At 34.2% G+C, this 19,591-nt stretch overlaps 1 protein-coding gene across 3 annotated transcripts in view; it reads left to right on the top strand.

The window, feature by feature from the left end:
- The window catches only part of LOC149802224 (dedicator of cytokinesis protein 4-like), a 365,588-nt gene that overhangs the window by 244,992 nt on the left and 101,005 nt on the right, over window positions 1-19,591 (top strand). For all 3 annotated transcript variants that reach the window (XM_089956651.1, XM_089956650.1, XM_089956649.1), the window contains one exon: window positions 10,724-10,822. In XM_089956651.1, coding sequence (XP_089812777.1) covers window positions 10,724-10,822 — 99 coding nt within the window. The remainder of the gene's footprint in view (window positions 1-10,723; window positions 10,823-19,591) is intronic.

Here is a 19,591-nt window from a genome sequence, read left to right as displayed (position 1 = left end):
TAGACTCTTTGGTCTCAGATCTAATACAGACTGGTATGAACTGCAAACAGACAGATGAACCTTTGCAAAAAGTAGGATAAGATGGGCATTTGGAATAAAGAGTGGTACGAAAATAATGGGTCCATTAAGCAACAAAAAAAAAGAACTCCAACTTTTACCCTTCTGCACATGCGCAAGCCAAATAGCCAATGAAAAACAATGTTTCTAACACAAGTGGCATTATGTTATTGGAAAATCACCTGGAAGTTGATTTATTAGGATTTATTCAGAAATAGCTTTCAAAATGTGTTTCTCACTCAAATTTCAGTCTAAAATGACAAAAACCTCCAGGGGTTACTATGTTAACACCAGACTGTTGTTTCTGCTATTGCTGCTTGCTCCAGCAAGAAGTGGCTCTTACAACTAGAAATTATTTTATTTTACCATCTTTACTTGCTTATAAGTCAATTCAGACTTCAAAAAAACAAAGATCCTGGTCTGTTATAGGATAATGCATCTGTAGGTCAGAGTCTGTGTTGTTTGTTCTACTGATTACTCCTAACAAACTGTGCAGACCCAGATTTGTTGGTGCATTATGTGTTGGCAGATCTGAGTCTCTGCAGTTTGCATTTGGAGTAGTCTTATAGGCAAGTATAGACAGTATACCCCTACCATATCTATGAATGGGTTATATACCAAGTATGCCATGATTTAATTGCAAGTAAAAGTGAAATTTCTCCTTATCCTTTACCAAATCTCGGAGCACCAATTTTAAGTTTACTTCAAACTTTGGAACCCTTTTCTCCAAAATGAATGGTATCTGTGAAAGAATAGGTTTCATGCATCAAGTACTTCTTTCATTTGTATCTCTTGCTGATTAATGTGATAGACCATTGATTAATGTTTGATACTTATATTATGTTACCTACATAACAGTATGTGATTGGTCAATTAAAATGACCTGACACACTGTCATGGCCACTAGCTCTTACACAGGTATTATTTGCATGCCTTTGAACTTTATTTTTAAATATTATTATTCCACTGCCTTTATTTAATTTGATACAGACCAATTGTATTTTAATTGATTATGACAATACAAAAAACACCTGCGTAAATCGGAGATCAAAACTTAATCAAGTTCTCAGAAATGCTCATGGACATAGTGGTGATGGTAGATTGACATTTCTCATGTTTCAGTACTAGAGAGCATATAGCACGATGTTGAATCAGATTGCTTGTCACTAACTGCTGTTTTTGACAGTAAAACAAGTGATATTTCAAAGTTTCATTTACTAGGTTTGATCATGATTTACTTCACATTCAACCAAGTACCAACTATTTTGGTATTTTCTGGAGGTAAAATGAGGCCCATTCCTGACCCCTCATTTAAATTAAATTATCTGGGCACAAGTTGTTGAGGAAGTGGTATAAATATGCATATTTTATGATTTTGTTCAGTAGTGCACATTAAATTGTCTTGATGATTATGATGATGATGATGATAATAATAATATGAATAATAGTAATAATAAAATAATATTAATAATAATAGTGATAATAATAATAATAATAACAATAATAATTATAATAATAATAATAATAATATGAATAATAATAGTAATAATAATATTTATTATAATAATAGTAATAATAATAATAAGTCAGTGCATGGTATGTGTTCAGAAACCAATTTTGGAAAATTGAACCTGTGTACAGAGGTCACCTGTGTACAAGGCCAGCTTTAACTTTTCACATCTGTGGTTGCTATGGACATGTTTGATACTATAGTCTGTCAGAAACCTCTAAATAAAGCAAAGCTGGTCTAAATTAGGTCTGTACATCATCTCCCAGATATTGAACTAGACGCCATAATGGTAGGCCTGAGCATTTCACTGTTTGTGCTGCTGCTGCAAATGACATGCTGTTAACATCTGGAAATAATTATTTTTGCCATGAAAACTATAAAACCCATTTGAGTGGAAGAACACTGGATCTAAGATTATCTTGCTTGAGAATTTTATTAGAGGAAGTTTATTTTAACATGTCTTCCTTTCATATCTCATAGGAAATTGCCAGTGAGATGTGACTTCAGGTAGTTTCAGATTTCAGAAGGGAGGATGTTTTTAAAATTTTGTTCCCTGGTTTTGAGAAAAAGAGATGTACCTGTTTCTTATCAATTATGATAGAGAATTTTTGCATTGTATGGTTGAAAAATATAAATTAATTGATATTTTAACTTGATTAACTGATATATTGGTTAGAAAATACTGATAGAGCACTAAGAAAATATTTTTTAAATATTTTTGAATATGAATGGACGTACTGAAAACAGTGTAGGTAGTTGTAGTGACCATTTCAATGTCTATCCATCTGTTGCCCATTTCATTTCCGCCAGTAACTGTAGTTTTACACCATCTACCTTTAACAAACTTTGTGGATGGCATGCACTTGGAGTAAGGAAGAAACCAATTGATTTTGGGATCAAAACCAAGGGTTAATGTATGTAATGCCTCACTCTTTGTAAAGGGTCTGGGTTGATTGGCAGAGTGTACCTTCTTTCAAGGTGTCTGCTTTATTCGGTTCTCGTTATCTGGGAGATGATTGCACTCGCTGTTATTGCCTGGATCAAGTAAACATTTAGGTAGAATAAATAGAGATCTGAGCAGATATATAGAACAGAACGACTTGAGTCCTCGTACATAAAAATCAAAATTTAATCAATTACATAAAAAATGGTGATAATACAATAGATTAGGAAGGTACACTTCTTTTTGGAATAAATCTTTCACCAAATTTCAAAACTCAAATATGTTTATAAAAATAGCCGATCTGTTTTACTGATAGAATTAGTTCATTATACGATTGAGTGAACAATCGAAGTCATTGCCTTGTACAGTTGCATAACCTGCTTAGCTCTGGTTCACTCCAATTTCACTGTAGCTGTTCTCTGTACTTTCACCTTTTCTTTTCCTTCCATTTCTTTTTTCTCTCCAACCTTCCTACTGTTTCGCCTCCCTTCGACCCTCAAACATTGTGTGGTTAGGTGGATATGTAAGCATGTAAATACATAGATACGTGGATATGTCAGTGCATAGGTACATCTGAGGATACATCTGCAAATATGTCTGAAGAGCTATTTTCCCCTTTTAAAACATAACAACCTGAATTTTCAGTTGATTATCCTACGGGGGATAGAACATTACTCCCTTCTCGTTATCAGATCTTACCATCGGCATTCAACAGATACCAAAGGCTTTTTAATTGGACCAAGCATGGCAGACCAAAACAGTCCTAGTTTCATAAGATTAATGTACTTCCTAATGGCTAATTCAACACTTCGCATTAACACACAAGACGTAACAGTTCCGTTCTAGTTTCAGTTATACAAATGAATGAATGAAATTCATTACATGGCTGAACTACGCTATTTCAGTGATTACACACATTTAAGTCTTTATCATATATCAAATCACACTTCATGGCTTAACAATGTTAATTTCAGTCAATATGTACTCAAGTCTTTATCATACGTGAAATTACCAAAGATCGGTGAATTCACACGGATTCTCATAACTCATATCAACTAAAGTAATGCATAAAATTCTTAGAACCTAATTCCTAACTAATTCCTAATTCCTAAATAACTGACTTAATTCGAACAATTCGACAACCTTATATAAAGAAGATTATTGTACGAATTGTTATATCTATATAAACTCAACACAGTTATACTCATATCAAGAGAATTAATCTACGAATTTAAACAACTAAATTCATGCACATATTATCAAATAATTCAAGCAAGTCATAGTATTGATATCAACAAATTACATGAAAATTGACGCAAATACCTTTATGCTTTCAAGCATTTCTCACTTTTACCACCAAAATTGTGTCCGTTGACCTTCCAGACATCTGGTCCCTTGGACAAATGTTTTACGAGAGAATTTCTTCCAAATTGACTCTCGGAGTCCCCTGTACCTTTATTCTTGCAGCATAGCTTAGACTAAATAGATTTTTCAGTGGGGGGGGGATATTTACAGCTAGGAAATTTTGTATGTGAAACATGTCCCTATTTAGCATAACCAATCAGGATGAAATATATTTACTGCCTTTTATCCTCTAGGCACCAAAATTGCGGTCAGCGTGCCCTAGGTTTTCGAATAACTGTTTCTGGAATTGTTCAAGTTTGACAGTTCCACTGTGAAATCGAAGTTTAACAGTGTCCCTAATAGTCCGTCTTGCAGTCAAGTAAACAAATGCTTAATTTAAAAATCTCTACCTCTACTGACCAGATATTAGAAATCATTGCAGTATAGCAATTTAACAAGTACCTGTCTCCATAAATCTAATTAATTGTTCTCTGGCTCAAACTAATGTGCTTTTCGTAGATGGACAGAAATTTGCCCCCTCATGATGTGACTAAAGGAGGAAAAATTGTTTATGCTCAATAACTTTAATTCTGCATCACATACCTGGACTAAACTTTGTGGATGGCCTGAACTTTGGGTAAGAAAGAAGCCTGTTTATATTTAGGGATCAAATAGAAACTGATTCCTGCATAAAACAATTCAGTTTCAGACATATACTATCACCAAACTTTCGGGGATGGCTTACAATCTTGGTATGAAAACATCCTATTGATTTTGTGGTAAAAAGGTTAAAGGTCAAAGTCGCTTTCTGAAAGAAGTCAAAAGTTATTTGTATTATAAGGCTAAATTTAGTTTTATTTACGGTGGTATGGTATTTAGGTTTTAGAAGAGAAAATACATTTTTATATAATTCACTTCATTCTCTTGATAAGTTTAGTGTCTGTATGTAGAGGAGTTCATCTTTTTTTATTGTTGCTGTGATGTTATTATTGGCAGCAACTCAGGGGCAACGGTGTTAGGTTACAGTGGAGGCTAAGGAGATTGAAACAAGGAAGCTATTATAGTGGAATGATTGTGTATTTGTATATCTACTATAAATAAGTGATAGCACATTTCCCTAAATAGTCAGACATTTTAGTTTAATGAACAATTATTATGAAATTTTAACCACTTTTAGTAGATATAAAATGCTTAATTAGTTCCAGTTTAGGGGCCCCGAGTGGTCTAAAGTACTCACCATTACGGATCACTGCCATCTCACCTCTGTCTGTGTCGGTTCGAGTCTTGGATTTGGCTAATGTGGTTATGTGAGAAAGCTTGCCAGTAGATTCTCATGGGTCGGTGGTTCTTTCCGGAGTTTTCCCAGGTTCTTCCTCGACTATTTATGCTGGCTGCCATGTATAGCCTATCTTGTGCTGAAAAATGGCGTTAAACCCTACAACAGCAACAACAGGTTTCAGTTTAATTTGAAATTGAATAGCTCACAGTACATATAATCTACCACTTACTATTATATTTTTGGAAATTTTATATATACATGAAAGGTTGCAAAAGAGTGTGTGTGTGGAGAGAGGATATATGACTATAATTTGGTTTTAAAATCTTAGTTTTTGTACACTATGGTATGTAGACTAGGACCATTATGGTATGTAGACTAGGACCAGATAAAGGGTCTTAGTATATATGATTAATACATGTGCAGTCAGACCATAAGTTTAGTTCTAGCAAAATTCTTAAGGGAATGCTTTCTCTGAAGTCCTTTATAAGCAACCATCAAACATAGTGCAGGTAGTCAGTGTATTATCTACACTCTTAAGTAGATGTGGAAAAGAAAAACCCTCTCTCTTGTCACTAATTCTTGTTAACAAAGTTACATCAGATTAGGTGCTGCAACATTCGTATCGTAACTTAACTTTGAGACCATACACCTTGATCAAAACTTTGTGCAGGGCTTGCAAATTTTAGAAAAATCCCTGTTGCCTTTAGTTTCCTACATTTAATACATAGAATAAGTGTTTAGAAAAATCCCTCTTGCCTTCAGTTTCCTACATTTAATACATAGAATATGTGTTTAGAAAAATCCCTCTTGCCTTTAGTTTCCTACATTTAATACATAGAATATGTGTTTAGAAAAATCCCTCTTGCCTTTAGTTTCCTACATTTAATACATAGAATATGTGTTTGGAAAAATCTCTGTTGCCTTTAGTTTCCTACATTTAATACATACAATATGTGTTTTATGTAATCTTCAGATAATTGTGTATTTCTAATAACTTGCTTGAAAGAACAGTATTATGACTGCTACTGTCAGCTACCATTAGGGCATTACATCATAACAATTCACTTTCTTTACAGTGACTACACATATTATGCATTTGAAACTTATAATTACAGTACATGTACTTCCATGCCAAGGATAGCAAACCATTTGTCCTCCAAATTTTCAGGGGGGGGGGGGCACTACTTCTGTGAGTGCATCTCTTCAGTGCTATAACTTAAAAGCCATTCCAGATTAAGATTTCAAACTCTGTGTCTGTGTGCTAAAGAGAGGTCATGAAAACTCCGGACATTTAATAAATTTGCTCAGGAGATTTTACCTTAAAAAAGGAGGATTTTCATCGACTTGATTTGTAGCATGCAAATTTATAAAAATTACAGCTGTTGAACAAATTTACATTTTTTAAATATTAAATTGTACACATCAACCAGTTCTTTGACAGTAAGTTGTTGCCATTCACACTCTTGCTATGTGTACACCAAGCATTTTTAGCATTCCTTGTAAGATCAATTCTGGAGGTGGCAGTCTTCATCATTGTTGATTTTAACAATTGGGAGATGATGTTCTGTTACTGGATCCAGGTTTCCTCTAAAATCGGACTGAATATTTTCCCAGAATGGAAAATGTCCTCTCATTGTCTGCATTGGAAATGTGGTGACGTTAGTACAACTCTTTTGAGTCCACCAAGAAATTTAAATTGTCTCCTGCCTGTGGGTAGATTCAGAATGCTGACTGTCTGCCAGAACTGCCCAAGATTGGCCCTGTCTGGGTATATTATTGTGGGTGGATTCAGATTGGCCCTCACAGTCTGGGTCTGTTATTGTGGGTAGATTCAGAATGCTGTCTGCGATAACTGCTCGAGATTGATACTGCCTGGGTCCATTCTGTTGTTGTTTTATTGTCAGTAAGATTCTTCACAGGAAGCAAAAATGCATACATTATACCATTTTACTAAATCATCTTGCCATGCTGAAATGCATTGTCACCCGATCACAAGCGGTATCACTAGAAATATACCACACTCTAAGCAAGGTGTGAAACAAATGGAAAAAAGAAAAATTAGCAGCTAAATGTCTTAACGGCTTAAGTCATTTCAGTTACACTATCGCACCGTAATTATACTACATTGGAAGCAAAGCATGATAAAAATGGAAATAAAACATTTCTTTAATAAGTTTGCATACACAGAAGATTTCAGTGAGTGACAGGAGGGATGGGAGACACCCCTCATCTTGGGAGGAAAACCCAGCTGGGAGGTTCACAAGTATGCCCGTTATTTCAGTATTGATGTCGTGCCCAAGCATTTTGTGTTATTATCACAATTTACCTTCCTCTCTATAACTCTAAGCCATTTGAAATTACTTTTTCATCATAACTAAGGTGGGTCTCATATCACCCTAAGGGTCCTATCATCAAGGTCAAGGTCATGACTCAGTCCTTTTTGTTTTCCATCACACTTTTTCCCTGTAACTTTAGAGTTGTCTGAGATACAGCAGTGTACTTATGCAGGTTATATACGACATGGGGAGGGCTTATCTTTAAGGTCAGTGTCATAGTATTATATGTTGAATGTTTTCATTTACACTTTCCTTTTCATTCTATATAGTTAGAGCCGTTTAAGATGAGGGCATGAAACTTGATATAACTATATATCATCACAGAAAGGTGTGTCACATAGTGAGTCCTCTCTTCAGTGTCAAGGTCAAATGTCAGTTGGCTAGGTTTCAGTCACAGTAGATAACTATTTAAGACAAATGAATGAACCTTAGTATAATTACATACTGTCACTATCATAAAAGCTGTTCAAGGCACAGGGGTGAACCATGGTACACTTTTGTTTCTCAGTTTGATGTTTCTCATGTATCACATTAAAGGTTTTATCTCTATAGTCAAGGACACTTAGATTTATATTACCCCTTTCTTGCACCTATCCGCTGATGATCTTTAAGCTCGGACAGGTGAAACTTGGTTACTTTGATGTCTGCCCAGTTACTTTACAGCTCTGTCTTAAATGTCATAGATATAGATCTCATAATTTTGAAATTTTTATGACCTCAGCGATGATAGGCATGGGATAAAATTTCACAGAATTTTGCTTCCTAAACTCCTAATGCTAAAAATGGAACCATGCTTTTAGTTTTTGGCCCAGATGAAGCTTGATTTTTCTGTTTTCAAGCAATAGTAAGTAAATCTTCACAAAGTGAAGTCGATGTTGACCTCCATGTTGAATTGATACCCAACACAGGTAGAGGTTTTCAGTGATTATATTTATTTGATGATTGAAATTATCGCAAACAACAATCTTAGCTGTAGTATACATGTAGTGCTGCAGTGAATTCAAACTAAAGGGTATAAAAAATAACATGAAATACAGTAGTTTTAATTTCAGGATTTAGTTACCTAGGAAAATACTAATTAATTTTTTACATATAATTTTTTTTACACCTGAAAAAGTAATTAAAAACGAAAGTGTACAGAATATTTCAGACATTATATGCAGGTAAGGTCTTGTGATGGACTGGTACTGATACGGTTTTTATTTTTGGCATATCTGTTAGAAATATATATAAATACACTATATCATTCAGTTTCAGAATAAAATACGCAAAAGAAAACATATTTGGAATCTATAGTTGATTACTTCTTTAGTTTGGCTGGCACACCAAGAAAGATAGCATACATTTTTATTGATATGCTTGTGGAAAGGATGACCTCAAGCCAGCCATCCTGAGAATCATTTGCCAGCTGCAGGCAAACAGATTTAAGGGAGCATATTGCTGTAAATTGAGATGTACTTGCACAGCATTGGCCAGTTGGTCTACAGACTGGTAGTCTATTGCAAGCTAAAGGATGCTGCTTGTATTGACTGATCCAACAAAAGAAGTGATGATGTAATTAGCTATTCCTGTGTAAACAGTAGCTATATTCAGCCACATGTGAAAAGAAAAGTTCATCCTCTTTCCCTCATTCTTTCATCTTGAAAGCAAGGAAGATTTAAGACTGTACATATTAAGTAAACAGTTTCACACCTACAAGATCCTGTAGAATTTCCAAGGTGTGACATAGAGTTGGATGGTTTTACAAGAAGATGCATTTCTTAGAATTTTGTGTTTTCAAAGAGGGCGTATATCTATAAAAGTTTTTTTTCTTATTGAAGTTTAGCATATTCCTCAAGAGAGTGAATTTGTATGGCTTATTTTTCAAGTTGTAGTTTTGAAACTTTTGGGTAGTGGATGCACATTAATAGATGCTGAAGTTGCATTGTGATATTCTTGAATGTGATTTTCCTTGAGGAAAACAACAAATTTATGACTGGTGGACTGGACCTTCAGTTTCCAAAAGCTGTTTTGAAGTATTTGTACAATCAGACACATACTGGAAGGTTTGTGTCTCAGTTTGTAGTCCCATTGAACACCATGATGGATTTCAATGTATACAATTTCAGTTGGAATCATTAATTTCAAAATGTAACCAATTATTCATACCAAACTGACATGGTCATCACTTAAACGATGTGATTACCTGTGAGTTGTGATTACCTGTGAGTTGTGATTACCTGTCAGTTTCATAACATAATTAATCCTGCAACATTGGTCAGACTTTTAACTACCTGTTTTAACTACCTGTGTATCCTTATCAGGTGTTTAACATGAACAGAATTTAACAATTTCTCATTCTATACATGTGATTGATATTCAGCTAAAGTATGAAATATTATTGATAGGTATCACAGGTGTCACATATGCTTAGTACTTGTGTATGCTCCATGTGCATATCACTATATATTTTTTTAGTGAACTGATAAAAGTGACATTAGATTGTTAACAATAATCAGGTTGTGCACATCATAAATTCAGAGACAAGTCCTGTCACAGGCTGCTGATTTCAGGAAGTGAAACCAATCAAGAGATTGAAGATTAACAGCCATTCCTGGCTTATTTTTCCTGTTGTGTCTTGTTATGGCAATGCTATCAGTCTGCATGTCTCATCTAATAACAAAAACAGTGAATTAAGGTTTGACATTTAAGCTGGCTATAGCTTTTAACCAGGAGTGGGCTTTATCAGTGTACACCAAGTATGGCTTAGAGGCCATATGTCAATGCAGTCGTTGAAAGCAGCTTCCAGTATGGATTCCAATGAATATCTGTGGTTTTTACTTCTGAATTTTCATATCATATTTGATGTGTGTGCCAGTTTAGTTCTGGAAAACACTGGCTGAGCATTGAAAATATAATCCCTACATATTTATACTAGTGAAATAATTTGTTCCCTATTGCACAAGTAATATCAGTATATTTTATGAATTTAATACATTATATGTGACAATATGTTTGGGAATATTATTGTTCATATTGGTGGATGTTTAATATTTTGAAAACATCTTGGTTATTGAAATGTCAAGTTGTACCAAACATTCATCCAACAAGGTGGTTGACAGTTGTGGAGAGAAGTGACCATTATTTTCACGTGCTTATTTGTGCAAAGGAAAAGGTAAATGACATTTCTTAAACTGGTTCCATGTTCATTAGACTGGTACTATGTTCAACAAACATAGGTTCAATGATAACACACTGGTGAAATTTTTCTCCAGACTTCTGGACAAGGTGGAGTCAGAACCAGCATTGCGGGAGAACGGGAAAAAGTTCATCTTCTCTGTCACGGATCTTTTGGAACGTCTCTTGGACTACAGGTAAGGAAAAATTTAGACTTGCCTTTTTAAAAAAAATATATTATTTTTCCTTTTGATAAAGCAAGACACGTTAAAGGTGTTGATTTTTTTTACAGTAATAAAATCCACTACTGTTTGACAATAAAATAAATACTTATTCTTATATGTGACCCAGGTGCATGTTTGTCATGAGTGAGTGCACAAGTGAGTGATCGATCAGTGCATGAAGGGGACAATAACAATCGAGCACCAGTGGCACCTAATAAAAACCTTAGGCACCCGTCCTATTGGGGCTCGGGACGAACAACATCTTATTCATTGTATATAGGTCTAAGGTGACAATCGCAGTTCGAGAGAATTGTAACATTTGAATATTTAGGGTCATCGTGTCAGGTTCGTCCATTTATCTGCTATCTTCTATCCTTTTGGTCCCATGGTGGGTGCCATTGTAAGCCAGGCATTGCATAAAATGCACAAAATGAGTAAGATGTTCGTCCCCCAGCCCCAGTAGGATGGATTCCTCGGGGTTTTATTATGTGCCAGGTGCTTGATGTTATCATCCCCTTCATGCACTTTGTGTACTGATCTCTCATGACAAACACACACCTGGGTCACATGCAGATTAAAGTATGTTTAAATGTTTGGGGTTTTATATTTAAATATAGATTTATTTACTGCAGCTTCACACACACAGGTGTCGGTTGTATTGAATGATATGACTTGTAAAACCATACCAAGTTGCTGCATTATATCTTCATGTATTTGATGTTTTAGCTCTTGTACACCTGATTGCATTGGTGTAAATTAAGCAAGTAACCATAAGCCCAGTAGTTGTTCCTTTGAGTCCACAGAGATCAAGTTATTTATTAAAGCCTTACTAAAGAAATTAAAGCCTTACTCAGAAGAAATTAAAGCCTTAGTACTGTAGAAATGAAGGCCTTACTGTCAGATTTTCAAGATCAGCAATAACAACAAACATAAATTTTGATTGGCTTGTGTGTCATTAGGTAAAAATAATGATGGACCTTAGCTCTGATAGGTGTACATGTTGGTAGAAGAAGAAAAAAGCCCCCAACCCACCACCCCAATTCATTTTGCAGCACTTAATCACAAGTATGTTATAAATACCAAAGCAGTTTTATTAAAGTGCCTTGACCAAAGAAACACTGTGGTTGCTGATTTAAAGCCATCTCCTTCAGTCATGATCCCAGCATGATTATAAACACTTAGCCACCATGGCTCCTAACCTCCCCGAAAATGTTAAAAAAATGCGAAATCTGAGGGAGGGGAGCAGTGTGTAATTTTCTCAGCCATTTATCCACTTCTTCACATCAATTGATTACTCCAGCTGTTTTGTAAAGTTTCTTTTTCAAATGGTCTAGGAGAAAATATATCATTACACATAAACAGATGCAAAGAAAAATCATATGGTCTATTCTTTGTTTATAGACATTTTTTCTATGCTGGATGGCATTGACCTTTTGTGAATTATAAATTAGCTAAATAATCAATATATTTATTTAAAAAATTACAACTAATCCCATGTTCAAGCAAATAATTTCTAAGGTTTACAACACTAATCCTATGTTGAAGAAAATATTTTACAAGTTTTACAACACTAATCCCACATGTTCAAGCAAATAGTTTACAAGGTACTTGACTTTGATGTGTTTCATATTTAATTAGTAGACCACTTATATGACTGACGTAGAATGCAGTAAAATATGGAATAGTTAGTAAATGATGTTTAAAAGAATTCTGTTTGATTTTATGTTCAAAATATGATAAATTCTTTGGCATTCACTCTTAAATGACTTCCGTGATGAAAATAACCATGACACTGCTACCACCAAAGCCCTGCCTGGAAGGAAAATATAATAGCCAGGAATCTTTGTGATGCTCAAATAAAAACTGTTTGAAGCTTAAGATTTTAAATATGGGCATGATGAATTTTTTCTTGCTGATTACCTAGCTTTTTATATTGTGATTAGATTTCAACTTCAGTCATGAACTATAATGTGCCTATTGACACTTAATATATAAATTTTTGATGCCATGGAAAGTCCTATTTGTACTGTCAATATTTTGTTGTTGTTGTTGTTGTTGTTGTAGGGTTTAGCACCATTTTTCAGCACACAATAGGCTATACATGGCGGCCAGTGTTAATGGTGGAGGAAGAACCCGGGAAATCCCCAGAAATAACCACTGACCCTCGAGAAGCTACTGGCAAGCTTTCTCAATATTTTAAATTGCTTTTAAATTGTTGCATTTTTTGAAAATTGTTTTTATCTGGCATTGCATAATCTCTCTTCTCAAACAAGGAAAATTTTCAGCAACCTTAGAAGAGTTCAGACCTATAATGCTTAGCTTTGTTGAGTTAGTCCTAAATGAAAATCTTGATAAGCTGATACTTAGTATGGCCATTTTGAAAATCAAGTTATTGCTATTGTCATGGAATTTCTACCAGAAGATTCCTTATGATCTCAAATTGAATCTAAATTAAGATGGTGCTGATCTAACCTTCAAAGTGTCCATAATGTTGGCTATTTTGAAAATATTTTTATTGCTATTCCTCCAAGATGGTTGACATATTGACATGTGGTTTTCAACAAGAGCTTCTTATGATGATTAGTTGGTCCTAAATGAAAATGGTGCTGATCTGACTTTCAATATGGCCACATTGGTAACCATATTGAAAATCTTGTTTTTGCTACTACTCTTCAATGGATCCTCATAGCCACACGAGGTTTCCCAGAAGACTTTTAATGATGTCTAGTTGCCCTAAATGAAAATGATGCCAGTCTTACTGCCAATCAGTATGGCTGCTACAGTGGCTAATTTGAAAATCTTGCTGTTGCTGGAAAATATCAGACATGGTTTCAACACTTTTCAGTTAAAAAGAAGAAATTGTCTTTTCTTGAATCCATGGAAATTATTTTAGCCAGTAGAGCATCGATCCATTCTAGGTACTCTTGTTTTTTCTCTTTTAAGCAGTGGTGTGAGAAAGTTTTATTGAGAAGTGTTCCATGGTCAGGGATCCAATAGACTACAAAAATTGAGATGTATCTTTCCTAACTCAACCCAGGCTATTAAACCACACTTATCTATAAAGACTGAAAATGAACTTCAAATAGCAAGCCATTAGGCATTAGTGGAGTGTAAAATTGGATTGAAGTGGGTCTGAGAATGCTAATTTGATGCAAGCTACTGTATAATTCCCTGCACTAGTAATGTCTTTAGCAACAAGGCAAGCTTCCTGTTTATCTAATGGATCTAAGTGAGAGGGATTGAGGGCACTTGCTTTCATATTTAAAAAAGGGTGAAATTATTTCTGAAAAACAAATGTATATTCTGAAAATGTGTGTTTATGCCTTGCAATTTAAGTATACCATCTTCCATGAACATCCACCTTCCATATGAAGCTGTTAAGTTTTTATGATTACATGTATTCAAGAGCATCTTACTTCTAAACTTACAAACTGGGGAAAATGTTGTTTTCCCTTTTGAGCATTTATAATGACCTGAAATTGAGCCATGTACCAGTTTGTATTAAAAGTTAGTTGAAATGTGTTTTATTTTCAGTCTTGCAGAGATTGTTTGTGTCCCAAAAAAACCAAGAATAAAGGAGAGCTTTTTGTCTTTACATGGAGGGGGTCTTTAGTGTTACCCATGTCTGTCCATCACGTTCTATGATATCACATGTTGCATGATCCATCAGGAATTTAATTTCAGCTGATAAAATTTAAAGGTCTTAATGGATTAAACCAAATTTGGTGTGTGGCTTTACATTTAGAAGATCTTGGTCAAGCTTGACTTTCAGCATTTTGCAGCAAATATGATAATATTTAATCACAAAGTTAAAGACTCTGTCATCTAAAATAATTAACACAATTAACACCATCTTTGTTTGTTCTGTTTGTGCTATAGACCTTTTTCTGTTCAAATCTAGTACATTTCATGTTTGCCTAAGTTATGTGACTTTTGTTTTGTATATTTAACTTGTATTATGTACTTAACCTTTGTCCATGATTGAGGGTAGAGTTTTGGCCTACCTGACTATTGTCATATTTGCTTTCCTGATTTTTTAAAGATTATAAATGGTAAACAAAATGATTATTAATTTCAGGGCTTGTGTTTGGAGGAGCACAATTAGTTTCATGTACCATCGTACTTGTTAAATTGCTTCCAGAAGACTAGTCCATTCCTCTCCACAATTATATTATTCAAAACAAAGATTTCCAGATGTATGTTTTCTGAGTGAACTTCTAAATTTTTGTTCTAGATTTCATGGCAGTTGCCTTTCACAAATGCTGATATGTTCACAAGTTCCACCATTTTGATATATGATGTCATGTGCCATAATTGATGTCATAAATACTTTAATGGCAGGAAAGTCATTAAAACATTAATTTAGTTTAATGATGAAACTTATTATTTATTCCTGATGGTGACTTCATCATATCAAACCAGTGTTTATTTTTTGAATTTGCAATTTTACTCTGTCAACATTAACATTAATAGTTATCACTGTTCCTTTGAACTTATGCAGTAAAAAAAATGAGGAGAATGAATAACTCTCAACACTATAAGGACAGCTGTTCGCAGCTCTCCTGCATTTTACAAAACACAGGCCCTGAAACAAATTTGTTGGAATTTTCCATTTGAAATGACCCCCATCCTGGGCATTCTGTTATATCTTACGTCAAGTGAAATTAGTGTATATAGGTTTTGTAAGCAAAGTCTTCATTCATGCTTTTAATATCAGACTTTGGGAATCTATGATCAGACCTTTTAGATATAATCTGAGAGGAATCATTTATTTAAATTTTTCTTTGGAATTACAAAGTGCTCATTTACTTTTTGGCCTAAAACCCTCTTTTGGGATTATTATAAATTCATTCAAAGACATTCTGAATTATCAGTGTGTACATCAAGACTATTTTAACATATTCAAGACTATTGGCATGATGGGGCAGATTACTGTCGATCTACTAAAAGCACATTAGTTTGGGCCAGAGAACAATTAATTAGATTTATGGGGACAGGCGCTTGTTAAATCGCTATACTGCAGTGATTGCAAATGTCTGGTCGGTAGTGGTAGTGATTTTTAAATTAAGTATTCATTTACTTAACTGTGAGATGGACTATTAGGGACACGGCTAACTTCGATTTCATAGTGGATCTTTTGAAATTGAAAATTTCTAGAAACCGTTAGTTGAAAACCTGGAAGGTAAAGTTGACCTCAATTTTGGCGCCTAGATTGGTTATGCTAAATAAGGGGCGTGTTTGCCACATGATATTTCCTAGCTGTTCATATTCCCCCCATCAAAAAATCTAATTAGTCTAAGCTTTGCTGCAAGAGTAAAGGTTCAGGGGACTCCAAGAGTCAGGAAGAAATTCTCTTGTAAAACATTTGTCTAAGGGACCGGATGTCTGGAAGGTTGACAGACACAATTTTGGCAGTAGAAGCGAGAAACACTTAGCACAAAAAGGTGAAAATAGCTCTTCAGACATATTCCCAGAAGTAATATCAGATGTACATACACACTAACATATCCACATATCTGTGTATCTACATGCTTACACATCCACCTACCCACACAAAGTTTGAGGGCCGAAAGGAGGTGAGACAGTAGGGAGGTTGGGAGAGAAAAAGAGAGGAAAAAGGTGAAAGGACAGAGAACAGCTACAGTGAAATTGGAGCGAACCAGAGATAAGCAGGTTATGCAATTGTACAAGGCAATGCTTCGATTGTTCACTCTATCATATGATGAACTAATTCTGTCAGTAAAATAGATCAGCTATTTTTATAAATATAGTTGTGTTTTGAAAATTCGGTGAAAGATTTATTCCAAAAAGAAGTGTATCTTCCTAATGTATTGTGTTATCACCATTGTTTATGTAATTGATGAAATTTTGATTTCTGTATATAGGGGTTCGAGTCATTCTGTTCTATATATCTGCTCAGATCTCAATTTATTCTATAAGTTTACTCGATCTGGGCAATAACGCTGAGGGTGATCATCTCCTAGACAAAGAGAACAGAATAAAGCGGACACCTTGAAAGAAGGTACAATCAGTCAGTCAACCCACACTCCTTAGAAGAAGGGGCATGACAAAGTGGGAGTTTTACAATTGGTATATCAGCACATTCAAGACTATTGATACTTAAAGACATTTATAAATCCTGGTACATCAAGACATTCAAGATTATTTGAATTAATTCAGAACATCCTATACTTCTGGACTTCTGATAGAACATTTAGGATTATTTTAGATTTAATTAAAATTACTGTGTCATTTGAATTATGACTTTGTATTATAGGGACATAAATTATTTGTTGAATTTTACAGAATTTCTTGGTCTAGCTTCTTTCTGTTACTTAGTTTATAACTGTGGAGTTGTAATACATTTAAATTTTCAGATCTGATACTACTTTTATTTATTCTTTTTATTTTCTGTAGAAAAAATAATTTTTCACCTATAAGGAAACCCAAAAGAAAATACCCAACACACATTTCCATATCAGAAGTGGTAACTTCTAATCTTGGGATAAGCTGAACAATAATAATAGCAAACAAGAAAATTAATGAAAATGTCAAAAACTGTGGAAAGTATATGCAGAAAATTATTGTATTAGTTACTGTCTTTTAGTCTTCATTCATGTCAAGAGGAAAGCATTCTTTACTTCTTATTTTTCCAGGTGAATTTTTTCACATGTGGACCACTCCTTAGACACAGTACACATATGATAAGGGTCCAGAACTCAAAATATTTATGTATAGTGAAGTCTGGTCTGGATATGGTCCAAGATTTTTTTGTGTTTGTGAAAACCCCCAACAGGTTTCACATACATCTTCTTATTCCAAGGCCCTTCCAACATGTCAGTCAACCAGATTTAGCACCTACTTACCTAAGTAACCATGGCCAAAGGAAGGGCTCTCTGGCTAGGATTCCTTTTTCCCACACCAATTTAATTCCTGACCTCCCAAGTGAACTCCAGTAGAAAGAAGATAGTTCAGGAAGTAATTTCATATTGTTCCAAAAAACCTTAGTTGTTCAGAACAAAAAATAATAAAAACAAATTATAAAGTGTATTTGTGTTTCTCTCTTTGATTACTACATTTTTTTCATGGCTTCCTCTTCTCAGACAACTTGTGCATGATATGTATCATTTGTGACATTTTCAATTTCTGTTTTTGGTAAACATTTTAATGGTTTTATAGAAAATAGTTTCTGATGTACAAAATATCATGATATAATTAATTTTCTGAAAGATATTGTGCAGTTATTTATTTTATTAAGTGTATAATGTTCTAAAATAAAGTATTTTCTTTTTAGCCATTTAATTACATATGACATATCATTTCATATGTCCCTGAATGTATCAAGTGAAGTATAATGTTAAGATAATGTCATTAGAAAATACAGCAATGAGAACAATTATTTATCCACACTGAGCGCAGTACCAACAAAGGTTTAATTAAATCAGACTAGTTTATACCAATCACTGTGCTAGTAAGTCTTAATTCGAATGAGAATACTTGTTTCTCCACACTGAGTACTGTGCTAGTAAGTCTTAATTAGAATGAGAATAACCATTTATCCACACTGAGCACCATGCTAGTAAGTCTTAATTAGACTGAACATGATCATTTATCCACACTGAGCACTATGCTAGTAAGTCTTAATTAGACTGAACATGATCATTTATCCACACTGAGCACTATGCTAGTAAGTCTTAATTAGACTGAACATGATCATTTATCCACACTGAGCACTATGCTAGTAAGTCTTAATTAGGCTGAACATGATCATTTATCCACACTGAGCACTATGCTAGTAAGTCTTAATTAGAATGAGAATAACCATTTATCCACACTGAGCACTATGCTAGTAAGTCTTAATTAGAATGAAAATAATCATTTATCCACACTGAGCAGCATGCTAGTAAGTCTTAATTAGAATGAAAATAATCATTTATCCTCACTGAGCACTATGCTAGTAAGTCTTAATTAGAATGAAAATAATCATTTATCCACACTGAGCACCATACTAGTAAGTCTTAATTAGAATGAAAATAATCATTTATCTGCACTGAGTACTGTGCTAGTAAGTCTTAATTAGAATGAGAATAACCATTTATCCACACTGAGCACTATGCTAGTAAGTCTTAATTAGAATGAAAATAATCATTTATCCACACTGAGCACCATACTAGTAAGTCTTAATTAGAATGAAAATAATCATTTCTCCACACTGAGCACCGTGCTTTAGTAAGTCTTAATTAGAATGAAAATAATCATTTATCCACACTGAGCACCATGCTAGTGAGTCTTAATTAGAATGAAAATAATCATTTCTCCACACTGAGCACCGTGCTTTAGTAAGTCTTAATTAGAATGAAAATAATCATTTATCCACACTGAGCACCGTACTAGTAAGTCTTAATTAGAATGAAAATAATCATTTATCTGCACTGAGCACTATGCTAGTAAGTCTTAATTAGAATGAGAATAACCATTTATCCACACTGAGCACTATGCTAGTAAGTCTTAATTAGACTGAACATGATCATTTATTCACACCGAGCACCATGTTAGTAAGTCTTAATTAGAATGAAAATAATAATTTGTCCATTCTGAGCACCGTGCTAGTAACTAGAATGAGATAAATCATTTATCAACACTGAGCACAGTACCTAGTAAGTCTAAAATAGAATGAGAGTAAGAGTAATTATTTAGTTAGGTGCAGGTTTCGGTATTTTTCACAAAGTTCCTTAGAACAAG

Source organism: Sinohyriopsis cumingii, chromosome 4 (assembly GCF_028554795.1).
Source record: "Sinohyriopsis cumingii isolate HCF-2022 chromosome 4, ASM2855479v2, whole genome shotgun sequence".
In the NCBI taxonomy this organism is placed as follows: Eukaryota; Metazoa; Mollusca; class Bivalvia; order Unionida; family Unionidae; genus Sinohyriopsis; species Sinohyriopsis cumingii.
Note: the sequence above shows the minus strand (reverse complement) of the source record. Positions and strands in the feature narration are given on the sequence as shown.